The sequence below is a fragment of the Tyto alba genome, unplaced genomic scaffold, assembly GCF_018691265.1.
Source record: "Tyto alba isolate M040663 unplaced genomic scaffold, T.alba_DEE_v4.0 Super-Scaffold_7, whole genome shotgun sequence".
NCBI classification, from domain to species: Eukaryota; Metazoa; Chordata; class Aves; order Strigiformes; family Tytonidae; genus Tyto; species Tyto alba.
Window position 1 is genome coordinate 23,895,710 of NW_024881328.1, and position 24,014 is coordinate 23,919,723.

At 40.0% G+C, this 24,014-nt stretch overlaps 1 protein-coding gene and 1 long non-coding RNA gene across 5 annotated transcripts in view; one reads left to right on the plus strand and one right to left on the minus strand.

The window, feature by feature from the left end:
* Positions 1 to 22,746, minus strand: part of LOC116960871 — a 67,582-nt gene extending 44,836 nt beyond the window's left edge. For all 3 annotated transcript variants that reach the window (XR_006164522.1, XR_006164521.1, XR_006164520.1), the window contains exons 1-3: positions 22,459 to 22,746; positions 21,026 to 21,097; positions 1,814 to 1,891 (exon numbers count right to left, since the gene is read on the minus strand). This is a non-coding gene — a long non-coding RNA (uncharacterized LOC116960871). The remainder of the gene's footprint in view (positions 1 to 1,813; positions 1,892 to 21,025; positions 21,098 to 22,458) is intronic.
* Positions 21,840 to 24,014, plus strand: part of RAPGEF4 (Rap guanine nucleotide exchange factor 4) — a 156,157-nt gene continuing 153,982 nt past the window's right edge. For both annotated transcript variants that reach the window (XM_032989700.2, XM_032989701.2), the window contains exon 1: positions 21,840 to 21,964. In XM_032989700.2, coding sequence (XP_032845591.1) covers positions 21,900 to 21,964 — 65 coding nt within the window. In that variant the 5' untranslated portion in view covers positions 21,840 to 21,899. The remainder of the gene's footprint in view (positions 21,965 to 24,014) is intronic.

Consider the following 24,014-nt stretch of genomic DNA (forward strand, 5'->3'; position numbering starts at 1 on the left):
ATGATAATGAAAATCAGCCAGAATCAGAAAAAATAAAATATATGCCTTTCTAAACAGCCCCTAAACTGCAACTTCTTGGCACTGTCTGGGTCCTGCTGGACAGTGGTAGTTACTACATTTCAGACAGAAAAAAAAATAATATTTTTGAGCAAATGGATGTTGAAACCCGTATAAAATGTTGTGGATGAGTCTATTTTTTTCCTTATATTCTCAATCCTGTAATTATATCAGAGGTAAATCCTATTGTCAGTGGAATTTTCACCTGAGGAAGGATTTTGTAATAATAGTTTATGCAAGGCACATTTGGAGCAAACAAATGCTGACCATTCCTCTTCTCTACTGCAGGGTAATTGTGTTACAGTGAAAGGCTTTTAACTACAAAGCTGACTGAATTGCTCAACCCCCCTAGGAGACATTCCTGAAACATGAATTTCAGTCTGGCACGCTGAACGCACCATTCCTGCAGCTGCTGCTATTGCTGACCAGATCTTCTGTAGGAGAAGATCACTTTAAGGCAGTAGTGGCAAGGCAATCCTCTGAGAGTGTGGGAAAGAATGGTGCTGCTTCGGAGCCTGAATGGCATTGATTAAAAGCTTCAGCATAGATTTTAAAAATGGCATAAGAAGTAGCAGTTTTATACACAAAACACCCATTTATGTAATAAGAGTTACTGACTGTCATTCTGCTCACCACAGCCTTCTAACTGCTACAGTGTTCTGTTAATCAGAGTAATAGAATAAAAAAGGATGCACTTTCTAATTTTTCAGGCTAATTTCAAACGCCATATCAATTAAATTCTGTCATATACTATGCTACTCATAGTGATGATCAACTGTGCATCAAAGATTGCCTTTTCTCAACAGTGTCTGGTTTATATATTTGTTTAATGAACATATACATGAAAAGGTGCTTATTACAGAATACCTGTCATAAGTTTGATTTATTCTTATGAAAGCATAATGTTGGCACTAAGTTCCTGGAACCTTTTACTTTTAATTTTGATGCCCTGTCCAAAAGAAATGAAGAGGCCCTGTTAGAGTTCTAATTTTCTTCCGAAAAATAATACAGAAACACACTTCAAGTAATATTTTTCTCTTACTCTAAATAGCTGAATACATAAGGAAAGGACACAAGACTTAGAGTCTTTCTATGGATACTGTCTCTTACCATCTCTTTATCTGATACCAATTACTAAATTTCCTTTGTGCTTTCCCAAACTGAGTTTACTCTTTAGAAAGTTCAAATTAGAATTTTAAATGTTATCAGTGCAATTTAGGCAGCCTTGTTCTGCTCCAAACCTTCCTCTTCCTGCCTGGGGTGACCACTTTCTGAGCAAAGAAGAGTCTTTCAAAGAACTAGTACTAGGGCACAGCTCTTTAGACAGTAAAACTCAGTAAACTGACAACAGGGTTTTAATTCCTCATTGTATCATTTGTGTACCAGCATGTTTGTGTGATTAATCTTTTCTTCTGTTCAGGAAAAGGTAGGTGCAAACCTAAACAAAACAATGGGAGACAGGATACTTATAATAAAGTGACTCATCTCTTTTTGATCAGTGGACTGAGATGAAAAACAAAAGGTTTCCAAAGCCTCATGACACACACACCCACTATCCTCCTTCTCTGAGGGTATTTCAAAGAACAGTATTGCATGAGAAAATCCCTAAAACTGTTTAACAACATCTTTCACACGATCAACTCCAAGTGCACTCAGGGCTGAATATTGTTCTGATAAGCAAAACATTCTAATGCACAGGATTTTAAGGTTGCGTTGGAAGATAAATTGATTGGCAGGGCAGTTTCAGGACACTTACCCGCTGTTGCAAGGTCACAAAGTCCTACAGGATGGAACAGTTCATCCATGCTCACAGGAACATAGGTGCCTCAACAGCCTGAAAGAGAGAAAATGGGAGAAACGACAGTTTCAAACTGGAAGTCCACAACAAAAGTATTAGAAATACAGGCTAATAAAGGATCAGGCTATGGAGCCAGGGGCATGGGAAATACTCTGAATGAAGGAAACTCCTGACACATGAGAGAAATACATTTTTTATGATGAGGCTGGGATCAAGCGAGTTCTCTACAGCTTGGGGAGGGGCTGTTATAAATGTAATGGGCTTTGTTCTGGTGCTGTAACTCAGGGAGGACTCTGATCTATGATACTTGCAAGGAATTATAAATATGTTTAAATATTCATGTAGTCTATTAAGGCACTTTTATTTTGTCATTTCCTCTGAGAATAAAATCACACTTTATTTGCTGTTTATTTTAAAAGATCCTTCAAGAACATAGCATAACTACTATGAAAATCTGCTTTTGTTCATGCCGATTTGGACTCTTGCAGATTTGTATGGCAATAAACAGCTGTCTTTACTGGGATACTGGATGTGATCTCAAGGTGTGAATTGTAACTGCATCCTCATTCAACTCAGGTGTGAGACCTGAGCACTGTTTCTGCCTGGAGCTCTAACTTTCATGAACAGAAAGCCTTTAGCCTGTGTGCCAAAAAGTAGCATCAAATGGTCCAAACAGGTCTCAAATCCAGATGATGTGGACTCAGATCATGTGAAATGTTGCTGTCTATACCTGTCAGGTACAAACAAGCTGTGTGTTTTCAGATGCCTTCAGAATGGAAATAAATAAATAAATAAATCTGTTCAGGGCTTAACACCTAGAAGATATTTAGCTTTAAAAGTTAGATTTTGAAAAGTAGGAACTTCTGAAACTCTTTATTGATTGGTCTGATTGATAGACAAGAAAACTGAAAAACATTTTGCTGCATCTCCCTTGCTCTCTTTCCAAACAGGTTCAGGATATCAAGTACTCAGGTTCTGGGCTGTATCAGGAAATCTGCCAGGTCTCACATGTTTCTTCTGCTTTCAAGCCTAGTCAGAGTGATACCTACTTTTCTCAAGCCCGTTGAATGACACAGGTACACGTTGCAGGAACACAAAGAACATTCTGACTGGTGGGATTATTTCTAACCTAAATGTGGCTCTTGGCTGAAGTAGAACTTTTATTGCCCTGAGAACAAGTCTCCAAAAAGCTGCTGGACTACAACTAAGGAGGAGGATGACAGCCTGAAGAGAACACTAGGCTTATAATTCTTGTATTTTTCATTTACACTGTTTACAATTCTGAAAGCTCCTTGTCTTGTTGGCAGGTCTCTTTAAGATCTCAGCCAAGAAGCAGTATATTTAGTTTGCTTTTGATGAAGCTCTTTTTGCCTGCAATAACATTTAGGGGATGTTAGCTCATAAAGGTAGATCTGAACTCTTTAGGAACTATCATGTTAGGTACCTGTCTTACAGAGGTACAGTGACAAGGATAAAAATAGCACAGAAAGGAATTGTCCTCTCCTAAATATAAAAAAAATCTGTAACTGAGAAATCTTATAGTGATATCATGTGTGTAGCCCATACAAATGTGATTAATATATACTGAGGGAAGGGCCTGTATAAGGTTAATTACTATGCCTCAGGAACATGCATTATCCAAAAGAGAACGGAGTAGCTGTATACCGCTGGGGCTCTCAGCGAGCTAATCAAAATACATGTAGGTCAGCACTAATGTGAGATTGCTCCTAGGACCCAAGATAGCTCAGGTGTCTCATTCTGTTGTACATTCTTTTAAAGAACTATTTTAAATAGTTACTACCATTAGTTAAAAAGGGATTTTTTTTTTATTATTACTAAAAAGTGTATCCCTTTTCAGTGAAACTCAAAATGGTACCTTTTCAATGTGTGTTAAAATACGAAAATGTAAACTAACTTTTTTAGATGGCCAAAACAGATATTTTTAATTTATGTTTTAAAAATTTAGTTATTTTTTAAAATCTGAAACGGTGATAAAAATTGATATAAAAATTCAAACTCCATAACTCGTCCAAGAAGTAATTATAATAGCAAATTCAAGGATTTACATGAACATTTTTTTGAATGCTCATTCTGTACCTTGACTATTTGGGAAAAGAGGTACAGTATTCTTCATACATATTGAAGTGGTGAAGGTGGAGACATTGTCTTTGCTTTCAAAGTGCTCAGCATATTTTAATAAGGTGGTGAAATACAGTCATATGTGCAGGCATATTTCTTTTTCAGTTGAAAATCTTACCTGTTTCCATTTGAAAAAGATGAAAAATGTCTACCAGAGATCCTCAACAATTACACAGTAGCTGTACATTGCATATTTTCATATGAGAATATATGTATTTTTCCACACAACAGCTAATTTGATGTGACATCAGTGAAAAGCAAAAGAGACTTCTTTTGTGATTTTAATGACCTCTTGCTTTTTACAGAAAGCACCTAACAGGTACAACTCTCTTAAAATTCCCATAATATTGGCATTATGAAGTTTTCTAACTTGGACTTTGCACATCTTTCAAGGCAGCAACTCACAAAGTTGATAACTTCAGTTGTGCTTAGAATTTTGGACTCAGAAGTAAATTTCAGGTGCAGCCCCCATTTTTTCCAGTGGAGTTGTGAACTTATGATACTTCTTATAAACCCACTGGTGACTAGTAGCTTAAAAGGGTGCTTACTTGTCTAGAGACAGAAACTGAGATATTGGTGTAGATTGTAGAAACGTATAATTTCATGTGGAATGACTCATGAGATAATTAGCATGGCATTCTCATGGAATGTGTATTATTGGCCGACTAAATCTCTTTATACTTGAGAGGTGTAGAAAAATTTTGACTTCTCAATAGATGCCTACACATCTCAGTTGTGTAAACCAGTGCATCCTGCCCTGAGAAAAGCTGCTTCCTGTATAATGCTCAATGCTCTATCAGAATTCCTAGCTCGGGACTGAGTTGAACAATAGCTCTGCTACCTTCCTTCATCCACTGAGACCCAGAGAAAGTGGAGAAGGAACAGGATTAGTAGGAATGGAGAAACAGCAGGACAAACATTTTGCATAACATACTGCCTTAAAGTCACAGTAGATGTCCACAGAAGTTCACATTGCCAATACTACTATATCATTGGGAAGAAGGCTTTTTGACCTTGTTCAAGTGATGGGTTACTGCGTTAGGCACAGATGTAAGTCTGTATTACTGGGATAGTAGCACTGCCACTGCCTGTGAAGCTTTCCTTCTAAACCTCTAAGCAAAAAGCCACTTTCAGTTTTATAAAGAAAAAATGTAACTGAAAAGCTTTTATTTAATTTTTTCCTTATCTTCTTCTCTGTATAATCATGTGAAACTATTTTAAGTTTTTGAAAATGTTGTGCCTGGACTCAGCATTATCAAACTGTTCTACTAATTTCTGTGGTGAGGATGATTCCGTTTCATATCGTCTTTTTAAATTTTGATATATAACATGTTGCAGATTAGTGAAATTAAATCTAGACATTTTAGTTGCAGGGTGAGAGGGAGGCAGGCATGGGGTAAATCCTGTTTCCGAGTCATGAATAACTGAAGTGGTGTTTCTGTGTTGCTTAGTTACAGTTTCTAGTTAGTTGGCAATGGAGTTCACTGAAAATATTTTAGCTTCTGCTCCTGACAGCTACAAACGTGTGTTCACATGTAATCTTATAAAATCCAATACGGCTAAATGCATACCTAATATACCTCCTCAAATGTGATCAATGGATAGCATTGCCAAGTTGCAGAGTAAACACAGAACAGCATAGTCACACTCAGCTAATTACAAGAAGTTTTCACTGGTTGGTCCATTTCTTCAGCTGCTAATAGTCTGCACTGCCATATGCAGAACAAAGTTCAAGAGCAAACATGAACAATTTGCTAGTCTGGTTGGCAGAAGTACCAGGTAGTACTAATGGCCTCAGGAGACCAATGCTGACTTTAAGCCAATTTCAAACTTCTGCTCAGCCTCCCGTTTACCAAAAAAGCTACTTTTCCTTCCAGCCACACTGATAAGGGCAACATGCAGAAACCTGGTATATGACTAATGCTTACCAAGTGTTACAAGGCTTGAACAGAGGGAAGTATGAAACCTTGTGACCCTGACTCAGAATAGCCAAACTCCATCTGCTCTGGAGCTTCAAATGGTAAGAACACCCCTGTTTCTTACTGTGGACATGTCTGGAGGTAGAGTAAGGCGTGATGATGATTTCAGTCTTGCTCATTTTAAGTGCAAAATTTTCATGAAATTAATTGGAAAAAATATCTGTTCTTAACTTTTCTGGGAAGAATTAATTTTAAGAGATTAAGAACACTAAGATTTGAAGCTTAAGTGATGTGTTGGATTTAAATGCAGTTAGGAGCTTTAAAGTAACCGGTAGACAGAAGACTTGGTTCTACTGTCAGCTGAAGTAACCTTACAGTTCAGATAGCTGCAAGAACACAAAATGTAAATGCAGAAAACTGATCCATTCACAATGTATAGGCAAAAATGTATTATCACGAGGGGTTGAATGACATACCACACATACATGTTGTCAGGACTAAAATATCTCTGGAATTTTAAAAGTTCTCGGGGAGCATTTCAAAACTCAAGGAGTTGCATTCAACGCAGTGAAATTCTGTGAGATCCTATTTTGAAAAATAAAGAGGCACTAATCATAGTGTTTAAAATTAGTGGTAGCTTATCCTGAAAGGATCATATGATTACATTTTTATCTGCAGACGGAAACAGTGAGAACTACTTAAATATATACAGTTGGTAAACTTGTGGCTGAGACAATTTTAACAACATTCTCTAACTTGGAGTATGAATCATCTTTCACATAGTTTTGCACACTAAAACTGTGATCTTACAAATCATGATAAATTCAGTTGTTGGGTTTTTTGGGGTTGTTTGTTTTTTTTTTTTTTTTTTTTTTCTTACACATGACTTTATCTGGCAGGGAAAACTCAGAAACTGCAACTACAGAATCTCATAAAACTAGAGAAGAATGAACAGGTAGTATAGACTACAGCATATTAATCAGTGGCTGATAAAGCCTTTCATAGCAACATTCGGTATGATCCTTCAGCAGGTATTTGGTGTAGGGAATCATTATGACAGATATATTAAAAACATCAATGAAAAATACCACCAATTCCTCCTTATACAGAGTCATCCCAATCAGCGTCAGTACTCTTGAAGTCATGTGTTTATACTTACACTAGAGGATGCCTGGAATCTCACTGACTTTTTTCCCCAAAATACCAATATAATGCTTCTTTCACTATCCTGAATACTTAGATACCTTTAAAAAGAGAAATACTAGAGTATCAGTATGCTGTATAGGAGATAATAGTAACAATTCACTACCATTATGCAGTTTAAGTTTAGTCCAATTGTTTTGTCATTTCTTAGTCTGACAGTTGTCAATTTTGTGCATCTTGTTGGCTTCTTTGAAATTACCAACCAGGGAAACCCTAGTCATTGCATACCATCTCTACAGGATGGGTACTTTTGGCTATTGTTAGAGATCACTGGTTTTTTTGAGAGAAATTATTTACAATTTCTACAATGCTTACAATCACTGACGAAAAGTAGATTTACTGTCTGTAGTACCTTTCAGGTTTAGCCCTAATAAACTGGATAAGTGTCAGAGACTTCTTGTTACCTTTTAAACCATCACTTTTATAGAGATATGACAATAAAAACTTGAAAAAAAATTACAAAAAGAATAGGAATAACATCCCTGATCATATATAGATTTCAGCATATGCATGCTTGACTCAACCTATTCTACTGAAATCCAAGGAATTCTCAAATGCTCTAATGCTACAAATGCATACAATTTTTCAGAAATTAATGTAAAATGTTAATTAGTTTCTGCCTGCTTTTTAAAATAACTTATAGATCCTCTTTGACAACAGCTAGAATAAGTAAGTGTTTGGCTTAGGATAATCTAGGAATATACTTCCATTGCCCTATATATTTAAACTAGATGATTATTTCCTACATCTGTATTTTACCATATTTTTCTTCCTTGTTTCCATGCTATTTGCAAAAGTGTAGTCTCATACCAAAAGACTTTCTAATCCTGCTTTTGGAGGTAGGAGAGATGGTTGCCTTTTTTCCTGATGATTATGAAGTCAAAACATTACTGGTGACAGCCAAAGCCACCCTTACCTCCAGCAAGCTATTGTCCAGTGGTTTGTGAGCTGATAGTTCTGTCTTCAAAGTCTGAGTTAGTTTTATCCAACTTCTCCAGTCTCAGAAGATTTGCTATTTTTATCAGAAATTGGACTAGACCAGTTTCATATAGGAAGAAAGTTATTATCAGATACTTTGTTTTGAAGAGGATTTCTGGAATTGTCAACATAGGCTTTTCAACACATTTCTCAGTCAGATGGTCTTTTCATTGCTGGTTTGATACATAGCTGTGCAGTTCACTTAAAAGCATTTATTCCTCTGTCTACTGTCTGGAAAGCTAAATTTAATTATATTCATAAAGTGAAGAATAAAAGCGTGGACCATGCATACTGGTGAATGCAATTCACTTTGCAAATTGATTTACTTTGATGTTGGAGGAGGTAGTAGGTATTCACTTTGCAGTGGTAAGAACAGGGAGAACAGTTCTGTTGCTTGCAGTGGAATATTGAACAGCAAAAACATTGAGAATAATAATAATGATCTTTCTACAAAGCTAGGGTCATTTGGCTGATAAGGTCACTTGGCTACACTTCTGAACTAATTCACATTCTGTTTCTTTTTTATTTTATGAGAAATCTAAAAAGCTGTTGTTAATATGCATATAAATCCTACTTTGTGCACCATGAGGAGATAAGCGGCTTCGGTTAAAATTAAAATTAGAAAAATAAAAATGCCCAAACCAAAAGGTAATAGTTGAAATTTCTAAAACAAGACACAGTAAAAATTTAAAGAATGCAGAAGGAAAGTATTATCAGAAGAGATACAAATCTCATAAGCTCCTTGCACTACAAACGAGAGAAGTGAAGCACAAAAACATTACTTTCAAATCCCTCTTGTATAGTGTCTTATAATTGAAGGTGTCTGCTATGGCATAAAATATTCTGCCAGAAAATGAGCATCATTTTCATAAACTGTGCTTTTGAACTAATTGAAAATGTAGAGTACATTAGAGCATAATATTAGTTAATCTGATTTCATGTTGTAGCAGCTGCAAGTGCAAAAGCATCATGCAACAGCACAATTTATAACAAGCACAATAATCCTCTCAAGAGTGCTTGTTAATAGTACCAAAATGCTGGCAATTTTTGTACCTATGAAGTGAATGTGTTTGTATTTCTTGTACCCAGCAGCCTTAGAATGATGGATTACAGATCCCATTCCACTTTTTCCAAAACCTCATGCAAGACAGTGATGAGCAATATTGTCTCTGTGTCCTATGTTTAGTGTCAACAGGATCTACAGGGCCACTTCTGTATCACTTCCATGTGTGTAACATTTACATTCCACTCTCACTCCGGTCTCATTCAGGTTAATGGCAAAACTTCTGTGTCCTTGAGAGCTTTTTCTTGGGCTCTTGGCACTGTATGGAAGCAGTGCCACTAGCTTGGTGTGGAACCCCTGTCAGACTGCTGCTGCACACCTGCGTCCCAGAATAATCTGTATAAAACAAAAGCTTTCCAGGTTTTTTTTATTCTTGTTCCCTATCCAGCTGTTAGCTTTAAATAATATCTTAACTTAAATGTTTTACAAAATTATAATAAGATGACATAATATTTCTTGGCCTATTGAGGGCAAAACCAAAAATGCCTTAAAAAATCAAAGTTGTACGATTTGCATATTTCCCTGGTTTGTCTGGTAGCAAATATTAACTGAAGCATTTTTGGTGGATTTGTGTAATATGCTCTTGATAGAAGGACACTGTAACCTCAACTCTTCCAGAGAGGAGAAAGCCTAGAATAAATCAGTCCCTCTGCCAAAGTGAAATGAGATGGGTTAGTCAGAGGCCATGTGTGCTTATACAGTGTACAGCCCTGAAAACTCAAAAACCTTAGCTGAAAACCTGAAGTCTTCTATGTAAGTAAGCCTGAAAACGATCAAAAATAGCAGTGAAAAAGCACTTTGCTTTTTTAAGTTTTCCTTGGATCATGCTGCAACAGAAAGAAATGTGTAGTATGTGTATCATCCGCACTGATTTCATCCTAGAAAATGTATTATGTTGTGTAAAAGGCATAAATATAACAAAACTCTCAAAACCATTTAATTACATTGTCTAAAAACTGTTTTGGCAAAGGTGGGCTAACTACTGCTAGTTTGAGGGCTTAAATTACTATGTAGAGGAAACATAGGTACTTTGATGAAATTCTCTTTTGAGAGCTCTGCTAAGGAGTTAAGGGAGACTAATGGGTGCATGTGCTTCGAAAAAATGTCTCGTGACAACATTGTTTGATCAGCACATGGCTCATAAATTGACCAGTTGTAGCCCTCATGGTGGAGCTGTGCCTCATAACCATCCCTGGGGACTATGACAACATGAGGGCTGTTGGATATTCTGAATATCCAGTGAGGGCTGCAAGCACACTGAGAAGGTCATCTGAGGGCAATATTGTGGGGCTGTACTAAGGTCTAGCCCATACCCATCCTGCTGTAAAGTAAAAAGGATCACAGAGGATCCTGAAGTGAACTGTCCCCAAAGATCCTCTTCCATCCTAGCCCTTTGAGGTACCCAGTAGGTTCATTTTTATTGCTCTTAACTGGAGGAAGTATTCACATGCACTAAGGAAAGCTGGCCACTATTGATGGTCACAAATGATGTGTATCTGAACAATATTAAAATTAAAAAGTCAGGCACTCAAAATCTAGGAAATGACTGGATTAAAATCATCCATGGCCAAACTTGTATATGTTTACTGAAGTTATTTATGATCAGATTTCCTTTTTTTTTTTTTTTCATGAGGATGCTTCTCCAGTGCAGTGAACAAATGGACTATGTTTCCCAAATAAACTTTGTTTTCTCTGTGTTGCTTATGTCTTGCACTTAATTTAATACAGTCTGTTCAGATCCTATTGTGATCACAAGGTTAATGATATCTTTATGAGCTTTTCTCTGTGCACGTCACTGTAGAATCAAGGTGTTTTTCAAATATTATTAACTTTCACAACACTGCTGGGAAATATAGAGGAATCACTATTATTCTGTCTTTTAGATGGCTCAGTAGGATGACTCAGAGACTCAAGCTTCAGCCTCTAAGAGAGACATCCTGTGTATGTGTACTCTCACTGGAAAAAGCAAAAACCTGGGTAGATTTTCAGAAAGTACATCCTTTCAGATCTCAGGTCCCTGTTTGAGACCAGGAACACAATAAAAGTGCTTAAAGAAAAGGTCACCACAATATTCACAACAGCAGAAAAATGTATATGTCCTAAGCTGGCTGTGTGACTGAATGTCATTGGTTGAGGCTTTCTGACAGAAGATAGACCCCAAATATGGAAAAATTCAGTTTAAGATCTTAAAATTTGACAAACCCATAAATGTCTGAAAACAGGGTCCAAGTGTGAGACATGTAAAGCAACCTTAATTTTGTCACCCGCATGACCAATGGTAGCTCTGGCAGTACTGGCCTCAGGAAGTCTGGCAGGTGAGGTCCCAAAATGTGCCCTCAAGTTCCATTTCCTTTTCTACCTCCTGTGGCTGGAATATTCCAACAATCATACAATGAAGTTTAAGCTTTCTAGGAACAGTCACCTAAAACAAACTCGTGGAATTTTGCCTTTCCATGGGGAGCTGACTGTGTAGGCCTTGACTTGTGAACTACAATGCATTTCAAGGTCCAGGCTTGGAATAATGAAAGATCACTTTCCCATATCTGTCGTACCTCATTTGATTTGAACACGAGCCAGCAAAAACTGTGCCTTTGTAGCACAGAAAGCCAACAGTATTCTGGGCTGCATTAGGGAGAGTATGGCCAGCACATCAAGAGACGTGATTATTCTCTACCCAGCAGTGATGAAGGCCACCTCTGGAGTGCTGTGTCCAGTACTGGGCTCCCCAGTACAAAACATGGACTTACAGGAGAGAATGGAATTCCATTGCCAGGAAAGGGCAATAAAGATGATTAAGGGACTAGAGCATCTGACATATGAGGAGAGGCTGAGAGCTGGAACTGGTTAGCCTGGGGAAGAGAGGACTCAGGAGGGATCTTATCAATAGATATAAATACTTCATGAGGGGTGAAATAAGGAAGATGAAGACAGACTCCTCTCAGAGATGTCCAGAGACAGAACAAGAGACAACAGGCACAAATTGATGTGTAGGAAATTTCATTTGAATATTAAAAAAGAAAAAATACTGTAAGAGTGATTGAATAATGGAACAGGTTAGATTGAATAGAAATAGAACAAGAACACAAAAATAAAAATGTCAAAAAATCATAATATGGAATGAATCCCTACCTTGTCAGGAAGAAGTTGTGCCTATGGGAGAATAATACAAGCTGCCAGCAACTACGCAATATTTTGTCACTTCTCTTTCCCTTTTCAGGAACTCTTCCAAATACCAGATAGTTGATGAGCCAGTAGGTCAATGGAGGGGTGTTTCCTCACTGCATTTCTTGGATGCTTCTAGAAGCCCAACTTCTACTTAGTGTCTCAGAGGTCTTTGTTTCCTGTTACTTCCCCAGTGTTAACATCATTTTTTCTTTATCTGCATGGAATTTTCTAAATGAGATTCTTCTCCATGGCCCTTGAGAAATTCAGATCCTGTACAAATTTGGAGTCAATTAACTTCTGACCCATCAATCTCTTTTCTTTCCAGTCTGACACTCACCTCCAACCCTCCTTTTGTGCCAATCTCTCATTTGATTTTTTCTTAGCTTTTGTTTATCTACCCTTCACATCTTTCCATGATGAAAGAAGCATTAGAAAAACGGGCACCTCAAGGTAATTTAAAAGCTGCTGTCAGGCATGAACTGTGCTAATTTCAAGGGGCAAGGAAGAATCTGAAATACGGTCTTTCTTCTGTCAGGAAAAACAGAGAACACTGAGGACAACAGAGCATCTCTTTAAATATTTGCTATACATTGTACAGTCTCTGCTTAAAGCTTTCAGATTTTTGTAACTTTTCTCTAGAACCAATACAATGTATCTGTGAAAAAACCCATGCTTCAGATTAGGTACCTATTGTTTTGATGCTACTCTCGTCATTAACGAATTTTTAATTCCTCTAGGTCTCCTCCTGATGTTTTTACACACATGAGGTAATCCCTTATGACTGCTATTTGACTACAGAGCTACTATAGATGGGTTTCCTGTCACACGACTCAACAGTTTGGTTTTTAACCAGCAAATGCCACCTCTCTGCACCAGCCAGGATGCAGCTCACTGCCATGGCAGTTTCTTTTCCCACTTACCAATTGGTTCATCTTTTATTTCTCAGCCAGAATACATTATTAGGGCCACCTATTCAGCTAACTCTTTAGCTATTTGGTCTGGTTTATTTGCATTTATAAGTCTGCAAGCAAATTTATTGTAAGGTGTATTTTCAAAGCTGTGAAAAGAAGACTATACACATTACACATAATCTGAGATGTACTGTCATTTTTTACCATGTAAATAAATGATTAAATTTGTCTTGTTTCATTTGCCTAATTTCATTATTTGTTTCTTATGGGTGTGTGTTGGTGCCCCCAGCAGGCTCTCAGAAAATCAAAATCTGCAATCCTGTGAACCAAACCTTGCAGAAAGAATTAACTTGTTTACCGTATTGTGATGAATAGAATAGCTGCATTGAATATATATGAAACTGCACAGTGAATTACTATATAGATGTACTGTCACGTGCACATGTGTGTCACACATGATCTTTACGTACAACAGACCATATGACAGTGTACAAGTAAATGTAAAGTTCTGAATGCTTTCATTAGGGTACTCCTATGATGCTAATTACAATCCTGTCCTTAGAGCAGTGAAGAACACCTATGTAAACAGGACAGTTTCAGACTTACTGAATGTCCTTGACTTTCATTGAATGTATCTGTAAAATTATTACTTGCACTGAAATAATTTGCAGGTTTTATCTGAGTTCACTTTACATCATTGGACTCACAGTTGTCTATCTTTTTGTCTGAAAGAATTTGCAGAAAATAATTAAAATGCTTGTTCATTGCTGATCACGAGTCATTCTTGCATGTAAGGTCTAATTAAATTCCATGTCCCATTTATATAGGACTCATTGACAAAGCTTTTTAGAAGTGTTTATTTCATGATATCGATAATATTTTACAGATCTCAATTTTACAAATGAGGAATCAGTGGGACAGCTAAGATTGCTCATTTCTATTCAAAACCAAAGGCATTGGGAGCTAGAGAGGCTATTGAAATCATCTGTGAACCACAGGACAGGAATTTTACTTGCCAGGAATCTAAGTACCATGTCCTTTTTTCCCTCAAAAACCTCGTAATTCTAAGGAGAGGTATGGTACTCACATAAATAAAAGTCTCTACTCCTGAGAGGTTGTTTCATGAATTATCATGAAGGATCTCAGGGGGACTGCAGTCAACTAATTTCATGCCACATATCTCATGAATAATACAAAAATAGAGGTAAATAGAAGAATCTCAATCTTGCATCAGAGCTTTGTTTTTTAAGTACCTACGCATCAATACAAAAACACAATTGTGAAAAGAATTATAATTAGATATATCTGATTTCTGGAACTGATTGCTAGGACAAATAAGGAACAGACTTTAGGAAAAATGAATTTCCTGTAGTAATCTAGTAATGTTGAAAATTAAATCTATTTGATTTTAGTCTGGAAAGATCAATATTATGAAAACACTGGACCTAAGGAGGACTACCTTCTATCCATTACAGATTTTCTTGCTGAGCTATCATCTATGAGGACATAGCAACCACAAGGATGTTTAATGGGATACCTTGCTCCTAGGAATTCCCAGGCTTTCCCTCAGACTCCATCCAGTAAAACAATGAAAACTAATTATTTAATAATAATAAATTATTATAATCTGATGGCTTCAGTAGCAGTTGTTGCAAATTTAGGGGCAGGCCATGAACTAGTGCTCTTCATGCCCAGAAGTATATCCATCTGTATCTAGCAAAGAGAGCCAACACCAAGTTGTGATGATAAAACTCGGCCTGAACAGTTAAAAATGTGTTCATCTGGCTCTGCAGCTAAGCAAAACCACCTTTCCTATCAGCCTTTGATGAAAATTTATGATTGTTGAAATACAGCAAAGCTGGCAAGGAAGGATAAAGGAATAAGGAATTATACATATAGGCAACAAGAACTTAATTTCCTTTTGTGCCTTGGGTGAAAGAATGAGTAAATAACTACAATCCAATTATTAATTCCATCAACCAATATAAGTTAAGTGTGTTCCAGAGAAAGTGAGACATTTGAGCTGACAATGCAGTCCGGATAAGGTACAGTGGGGAGCTGAAGTAATGTACCTGTCAGGCCCTTGCGGGTATGTGGAGAGCCAGCCTAGCACTCCATGAACCCTATTCCTATGACCGGGCATAAAGCCAGAACCTCTTGACCACATCTGTGATTAAGCCCAAGCTGATCAGTTGGATTTGGGTCCATTAAGAAGCACTGATGCGCCTGCCCTGTACTCACAGAGCAAGGAGCATGATGGCAGGCTGTGTGGGTCTAGTGTGGCACTAAGTTCATGAATGTTGTATTGAAAAGGGACATAGCATGGTCTGAGTCCCAGACTGCCTCATATCTTTGGCAACTGCAAAGTATTTTCCTGATATTTAGCATATTGAAATTCCTTATGTTGTCCTGAGTTGTGCATACAACATACTGTTTAAACACAGTATGTTGATGTGTTTGCAGATCTAAACACTAATAAATTAAAAGAACATTTATGTAAAGCATTTTATCTTCAAAGAACTATAGCTCATCAGCTAATTAATCTTTACAATATTTTTGTGACTAAGTTAGAACTTGATGTTAATTTATTTCAATAGACTTTCTTTTTCCTGTGATATAAGATTCTGAGATTCTGCCTTCCATTCCCAGCCCAGCTATCTAGGTCTTGACATAACTGGGGAAGTGGATTAAACAGAATAGCCCTATTTATACCCTCCCCTGCTCATCTAGTTTTGTAAGACTGGAATAATTTGACTAAAATCCTATGGAGAAAATCCCTATTCAAAAGAAAGTAGTTAAAGTAAAAATATGAAAACTCTGCATATCCATAATGTTGCCAACATTATGAATTTGAAGCATATTTCTTAGTGTGTGGTTTCTTTGAGACTTTTTGGAGTTAATCTCAGGATATGGGCTCAGATTTCAGGTGTGCAAATCAAATGACCATCTGTTCAAAATGTGACTCCACAGAAAGGCTTTGATATCGGTCATCAAACAGAAAAATGTTTATAGCACTTCTGTACAGAATGCTGCTAAACCTGTGCCAAGTAATAATACAAAAGGTGTTTGCTGTGTTATGTTTTCTTAATGAGAAATGGTATCACAGACTCATTGTAAATCATGCTATGAATTTGAGAGTATTTTGTTTCAAGGAGTATAAATACAACCCTCGTGTTGGCCCTTACTATGATATAGACAATATAACAGCCAACTGCCAACTAATTTTAAAGAGCCCAGAATCTGAAATTTATTGATTCACATAAACATCAGCTCAGCTGTGTTTTCTCCACCTTGCACTTGTGCTGATGCTACACCTTCTATATAGGACACTCTACGTTTTCATTCTAGCATACCTGTTTCTTATCAGTCTATCTGTACCTATCTCACTTGTTTTGTTGCTGGCAACACAGACCTTTTCCAGAATATCAAGGCAGAGCTATAATGAGAAGTGTGTTGGAAGGGTTTCCTGAATGATGAGGGGAAAGGTTTGTGGTGCCATGGAATTTCTGAAAAAGGTGCTTTGAAGTGAACTGGGGAGTTATACTGAATCAGTGAGAAGGACAGCAGCAAGAAAGAGATAGAATAGGGAATGATGCAGTAAGCTAATTGGGAAAGGAGGTCCTTACTTGCTCTAGAAAACCCTTCACTATGTCATTATATGCCGGGTTTAAGGAACACCATTGGAGAGGAGAATCAATATGTTGCTTGTAGGCTTTACAGGACAGTTTTATTAATACATGCATTGGTTTTAAGTTTTTACGTCATCACATCTTTTGCAGCCCTCACAGCACACAAATCCTGAAAGAACTCATATGTTTCTCTGTCTTTATTCCACTATATCCTGATTACTCCTTTGAAATCAGTAGGTGTTGTATATATACAACTGATAATACATTTTGGTTCCTACAGTCCCAACTGCACTGAATGTGGCACTGCTGGATTCTAAACACACACTGTAGTTCTGTCAGTCTTGATTTTATTTTCAGGGCTTCCAAGTAATAGATTAGTTTAAACTATTGTTTGAGGTAGAATTTATGTGCTCATTCTGGACTTATGCTAATTAGTTTGTCTTCTATAGAGCAATGCAAAACATACTTAAAATTAGCTTAGGTGACAAACTTGAGATTCCTCTAGAGAAAGGAAATCTTAAAAGTTTTAAAGCTGCTGGAGCTGGCCTTACCTTACCTTGTCTCCCAGTTCTATTCTAGGGACAAAGGACTGTAGTCAATGCAGTACAGTCAGTCTGAATTAGAAGAGTCCTGAGGCTGAGCAATACTTCAACAGACATGGGAATCAGGGGAGTACACTAGTGGCTGGAAGCCAGCTGTTTCCCCTAGGTAGTCTCTTTAACACAGATGGCCAGAACTGATAACTGAGCTTCTGGAGTTCTGTGTGAGTTTGCTCTGAAATTAAAATGCTTTGTGATGCCAATGGCAGTTACAGATTCTGTGTCCACTAATTCCTCACTATATCGCAACTGTAATTTCATTAGCGTGGAGTATTATACATAGCATCCAAAACTGCTGTAGAAAATAGGGTAACCCCTACTGTTTGTTTTAACAGTATTATTGTAGTTGCTTGAAACTTCTTAAGGTTCTTGATATAATTAGTGGTGTAAAGAGCCCACAGTAGCCTTCTTTTGTACCCTATTACTATGTAATGCACACCTCAATAAATATATTTAGTAATTTTTTTCAAGGTCTAACAACTATCTTTTGGGTCAAGTTTTTCATAGCAGGTTCCTGTTTGAGGAGAATTTATTTTTTTCTGAAAGATTTAGCAAGAGTTCTTTGGCCATGCTTGAGTAAAATAGTGAAGGAACAAGTATTTGTATTGGCAAGGAAAGAAATAGTCAAGGTATGAAATTCAACATGATCTGCCATATGTCCCATAATGCAAACAGTTTGGACCCTATACTTTCTGACTCTTAGTCTTACAGGCACTGGTTAACTCAAAGGCTGGCTGATTTCTGGTTTTCTGTGGCTTAAGGGCTTCTGCATGGCTCTGCTACTCCTTTGTAAACTATGGAAAGTTAGAAGGCCAGTTGATCTTTCACACACCTCAGCTGGCAAATCTCCATTTCCCAGCAGCAATCTCTTTTGAAAGCAGCTGCCATTCCAAATTTTTGGCTGCATAATCAAGTCCCATAAATCATATTCTAAAAAGTCCCATTAGCCTTCTGTTCAACAGGGAGAAACTAAATCTGAAACATTATTGTGGAGTTCCACAAATGCTGAAAAAGAACGATTCATTTCTGAGAAAGGTATTTTCACACCACCAGTCATTTTAATGATGCATAATCCTTTACATTTTCTCAGGTGAAACTTCACAAGAGGTGTAACAGAAGGCACGTATAGATGTAGATGAGAGTGAGCGTAAGTACCGTTTTGGCCATTAACAATCCTGAGTCTCAAATATCTTTTGGGTCATCTCTTTTTCATACAAGTGCATATCTTAGAAAAGTAATGAAGAACAGGCACTAGGAGGCACCAAAAAGAGATACGGTCCTTATACTAAGGAAGTGCACTTCAGCATTTTCCTTTAGCATATGCTCTTACTCACTGCTGAATGAGCACTTGACCCCATTAACATAAGGCCAGTACTCTCAAATGATTTGTTTCCTAGGCTTGTTATGGTCTGATTTCTTAAGAGTCACAGGATAATCTGCATTCTATTTGACTTGTCATGTGAGATACATACTGCTTATTTGAAACCTTTTATCTCAGGAGAACATGCACTGACCTGGGGTTCAAGATTTCTGATTTCAGTACTCTGGAGCTCCTGACATTTCTGTGCAGTTTGGAGACCCTTTGGTTGACACAGGCTGATAACCTGGATCAATCAAATATTTATTCCCTGCTGCCTAAATTTCTCTGAGAAGTTTCACTCATGTCTTAATCAGAAAGCTACGTGGTTACTCATAATCCAACTGCCAGAGGTATATTTTGGCCATGTTGCTCTAATTGCTCTCTAATTGAGACACTTCTGAATTAAGTATGGATATACGTAGGGTTCCTAGCCCAGTCTGGGCCCATCTAGTATACACAATCCACAATGTGTTAAACTCTCATTTAATGGTTACTTCATAAAAAGGTACATCTCTGAGTGGTGTCTGCCCACAGCCAGGCACTTGGACAACATCCCCCTCATGCCTACCAGCACTGCATTCCTTGGAATCAAAAGCATTGGTAACTGCAGAGGGCCAACCCAGGGCAGGTAGGTTGCTTGGTCAAGGGTAAATTCATAAGCACGGACAAATGTTTTCACAAGTTGCATCCCAAAAGCACGTTCCAAAGGTCTCATCTTTTCAAGCTGAGGCTATTTTCTTTTAGTCCTCTGCTTACCAAGGAAATATCCCTGCTTGCTACCTTTTATGGAGGCCTAGCCTGTCCTCTAGTGGTTGGGCCATTAAACGTTATAGGGATGGGAAGAGGACTTGAGAAAGGTGGCTCCAGTGAACACTGAACAGTTGCGGCACTGTGGTTCTGCTGCCCGAGCTACACTGTTGCTGTGTACAGAACTGCTGGTACTGGTATGTGTAATGCTGTTTGTGTCAGTGAAACGGCTGATGAGAAAAGATAAGGGCCTTCACCTAGGAGTAATTTCTGGGCTCCTTCTCAGGCCTGATGCCAGTTGAGAAGAAAGAGCATCTACTGCAGCTTGAACTGGGTTGAGGGGAGAAAGGGCAGTAAGGGCTGCCTTGTGTGATTGCTCTGAAAGGAAAATTGTAATTATGTGGGATAATGTGATGAATGTTTTATAATGGAAGTACAAAATTAGTGAGCCTTATTGATTCACCTGTAAGGTACATACTGTGTTATAAATCATTAATTTGAGAATTTAGTTTCTTACGTTTGAAGCTCTGTTCTGTTGGTTCCCAAACACTCATATATTGAAGAATTAATAGCTTTGATTTTCCTCAAGTAGATCGATTGCTTAGATGCAAGAACTTCTCATTTTTTTCCCCATGGACTTATAGCAAAGGAAGAGCTGCAGCTTTGATCTCACTGACTGGCAGCTTTTTCTGTTACTCTGGCATGCACTTTAATTTTTTTAAGGCAAAGTGTAAGAATTGGCTTTTATGGCATTCTCCTCTGCTATGCCAATTTCTTAGCTGTATCCTTTTAGCAAAAGGGATTTTTAGATACATTTCTTTACATTTTTCATCATACTGTTCAGTATTCTGATGTTAACATTCATTTCTGCTAAAGCGCTGAAGAAGCTGTGGCAGCAATGAGGCTGTTAAAAGGTAGGTATGAAATGTGAAGTAGTGCATGTATGTAAGAAAATTACACTTGGTACAACAAAAGAGATTAGAACAGGGGTCAGAGAAGATAGCCCATAGAGAACTGTAAAAGGCACTAGCAGATTACCAGCATCTGAATTAATCATTTGTGTCCAAACTGTAAAGCAGAGAGGAGTTATAGGCCTGCTTGAAGGCACAGTTTACTTTGCTATCATCTACACGTAACCACAAACATCCTGCTGCCATTTGTGTAGCTTCCTACCCTTCTCCCACACTACTCAAGGCAGGTTGTATTGACTGTAAACTGAAGTTTATGGTTATACACAGATTACTTGGGAACATAGGATCTAGATCCTGAAATATTTTGTAGACAATATTTCACATAGAACTTTGCAAAACAGGGAGACCTACTGCTCTGCATTCCTTCCTCTGCTCATCACCTTTTAAATCATGTCTGTATTAGCATCCTTAAAATACCCTGCATCTTGCAGGCCACACTATTACAACAGAAGGGTGCAGATAGTTTTCACTGTGCACTAGACTCACCTTCTCATGCCGCATGTTGGGCTTCTTCCAATTGTTAAATGCTACTCACAGCCTGTACTGCCCAGCTCACACCTACAATAAACCAGAGCCTTTTAGGACACAGTTTCATGGCTGATGACAAGGACGGACAGCAGGCTGACGGAAGTCTTCAGAAAAATTCCTTAAATGTGAACCACACCTTCCTTCCGCTCAGCTGCTGTGGGTTCACTACTGGGGGGACTGTCACACAGCTCTCTCTCGAGCTGCTGAAATACTCCTGAGCTGCTTATTCTCATTAAAAAGCTTGTGTTTCCCTGCCACCCCAAACCCAGTCAAGGACATCTCTGGTGAAGCAAAGGCAGGGATCACTAAGCCAGGCTCAAGTGTGCGTACTGAGAAGCTCACGAAAGCCGGGCGACGGCACCTTCCAGGAGGGGAGCGTCTCCTTTCCGCCCGCTCTCCCGGGCCGCTACCTGCCGGCTGCGGAGCCGCGGGGTTGTCCGCTCCTCCCGGCCGGGCCGGCGGCTGCCCCGGGCGGCCGAGGCGGCGCCGGGTCGCACCCCGAGGCGGTGGGGCGGCGAGGCGGGGAGAAGCGGGGGGAGGCGAGGCGGGGGGGCGGAGAGGCGCGGGGGCGGCGAGGCCGGGGGGACGGCGAGGCGGCAAGGCGGGGGTGCGGCGAGGCAGAGGGGCGGCGAGGCGGCCCCCCAGCCCCACGCACCGCTGCCGGCGGCGGGCAGGGCGGGCTGGCGCGGGGGCCTGGGCGAGCCCATCGCGCCGTGCGCGGAGGGAGGGAGCGAGGGAGGGAGGGAGGGAGGGAGGACGGACCGACCGACCGGCGGGCGGGCGGGGGGAGCCGCCGCCAGCCGGGTGCGCGGCGACCTGATCCCTGTCCAACATGGTCGCCGCTCACACCTCCCATTCCTCATCCTCCGGCGAGTGGATCGCTTGCCTGGATAAAAGGTATCGGCATCGTCACAGGAGCGGCTGCGGAGGGGATGCTGTGTGCGTGTAACCTGCCCCCCCGCCCGCCTGCCTGCCTGCGTGTATGTGTATGTGTATGTATATGTGTATATGTGTGTGTGTGTGTGTGTGTGTGTGCTGACACCCCGCTCCCCATAGGATCCTGCCTTACATAAGAAGGCGTGCAGGTGGGAAGCAAAATGCCCGGAAGAAGCAGAGCCGGGGCCGCGGGGCAGGATGAGGGCTCGAAATGCTCCGGGCAGCGGAGGGGACGGGCAGTCCCCGCCGGGAGAGCGGCTCACCGCCGGGCTTTGCTGCCCGGAAAATGCCGCACGTGGTGGATGAGGGGGAGCTCCAGGGCGGGGAGAGGGCGCCGGGGGCCTGGGGACCCGCCGTGCCGGCCATGGCAGACCCGCGTCGTTCGCGCCTCGGTCCGCCCTCCTCCTGCCCTCACCGCCCCTCCTCTGAGCACCCCAGCCCCTGCCTCACCTTACCTCAGGACACCGGCCCCGGCCTCGCCTCAGCGCACCGCCACCCCCCGCCACTTCACAGCCCCCGGCCCAGCCGCCTCCCGGGTCGGGCGGGAGCGGACAGACCCCCGCCTCAGAGCGCTGCGTGGCGCCAGCAGGTGCGGGACTGTTGGCCGGAGGCGGGCAGGGTGGGGGTGGGTAGAAAATGTCCGCCCCGAAAGATGCCGGCGGAGGCTCCCCTCGGCGGCCACAGCCTCTTCTCCCCGCTGCGGCGTCCTGGGGCCTGCGGGCGTCCCCGGGCTGGCGGCCGCGGTTGCTGCGGCTCCGGTACAGGTGGGCGGGAGTTACGGCTGGCCAACCTGTGCTCGGAGTGGTGTCCTCACTTCTAAAAATACAGGCCAATTATTTACTATTTTTTTTTAAAAAAATAAATTATTTGGTGTGCTTTCCCTGGGTGTTGCAGCTGAAAGTGAGTCTTACAGTGTCGAGTTGCATGGTGGGTGCTTTGAATGTCCTTTGCTGCATTCCTACCTTCGTCGCTTACTGGATCAGTTCAGAAGTCATTTTTGAGTTCATTTCAGAAGTCACTTTTGAGTGGCCACAGTGTCTCCTGTAGTCTAGGAAAATAGTTAACAAAAAATTAGACCATGAATATGCAATGCGGTTCAGATAAAGCTATTGGAGAGAATTCACTTAGCCTGTATATAGCGTTTTACCGAGCATCATTAGCCAGCTTTTGAGAGTTGATGCCAGTTGGGGCTGCGCTGTGGAGAGAAGCCTTTGCGCACACAGAAGGAACCTTCCTCTTTTCATAATTTCTGCCATTTCCAGGTAACCTCCTGGTGTTGTCGGATCGCACCTCTAATTAAGTTTTCCTTAACAGTCCAGGTAGCAAACTGTAAGAAGTTAATGAAACTTTTGATCTGGACACCTACCACAGATACTGATCTCCCTCTGTAACACGTGACTTAACTTGAAAGAAGACTAACCTGTTAGAGGTTAAATAATGTGTATAAACGTTGAAAGTACTTTAAATGTAAATAGAAACAGAACTGGTGATGGTAACCTAACCATATAAAAACTCAAGTGAAGCAGAGGGCCTGATTCTCTGTTCTGTAAACTGATACTGAGCATATGTGAAGAAGCAGAGTATGAGCCCCAGTACTTTCTGCTTGGTGATCCTGTCGTTTCTCAGGTTTCTTAAATGCAGTATGTTGTGAGATCTAAATTGTAAACTAAAATTCAGGGCTTTTTGCTTAATGAGGTGCATAGCCTTGGTGAGTGAATGTTTTTAGGAAATACATTGTGGAGGCATTTAATTTATAAATCTCTCTGTCATTATATATATATGAAAATTAATATGTCGATTGTTTTTATAATGGAAATTTTATTACAGCTACGGAGATGAAACCTTTTCTTCCCATTTTGTTACTTGGAGTAAGCTAGTAGCACCAATTTGTTGAGTGGAAAGAATCAGTTCCAGGTGCCCTGAAGGATTATGTATTATTTTCTTTCTCTTCCAGAAAACAATCTGGATGAAGAACAAACCCAGGACATGAGAGACTATTTTTTTTCCCGGT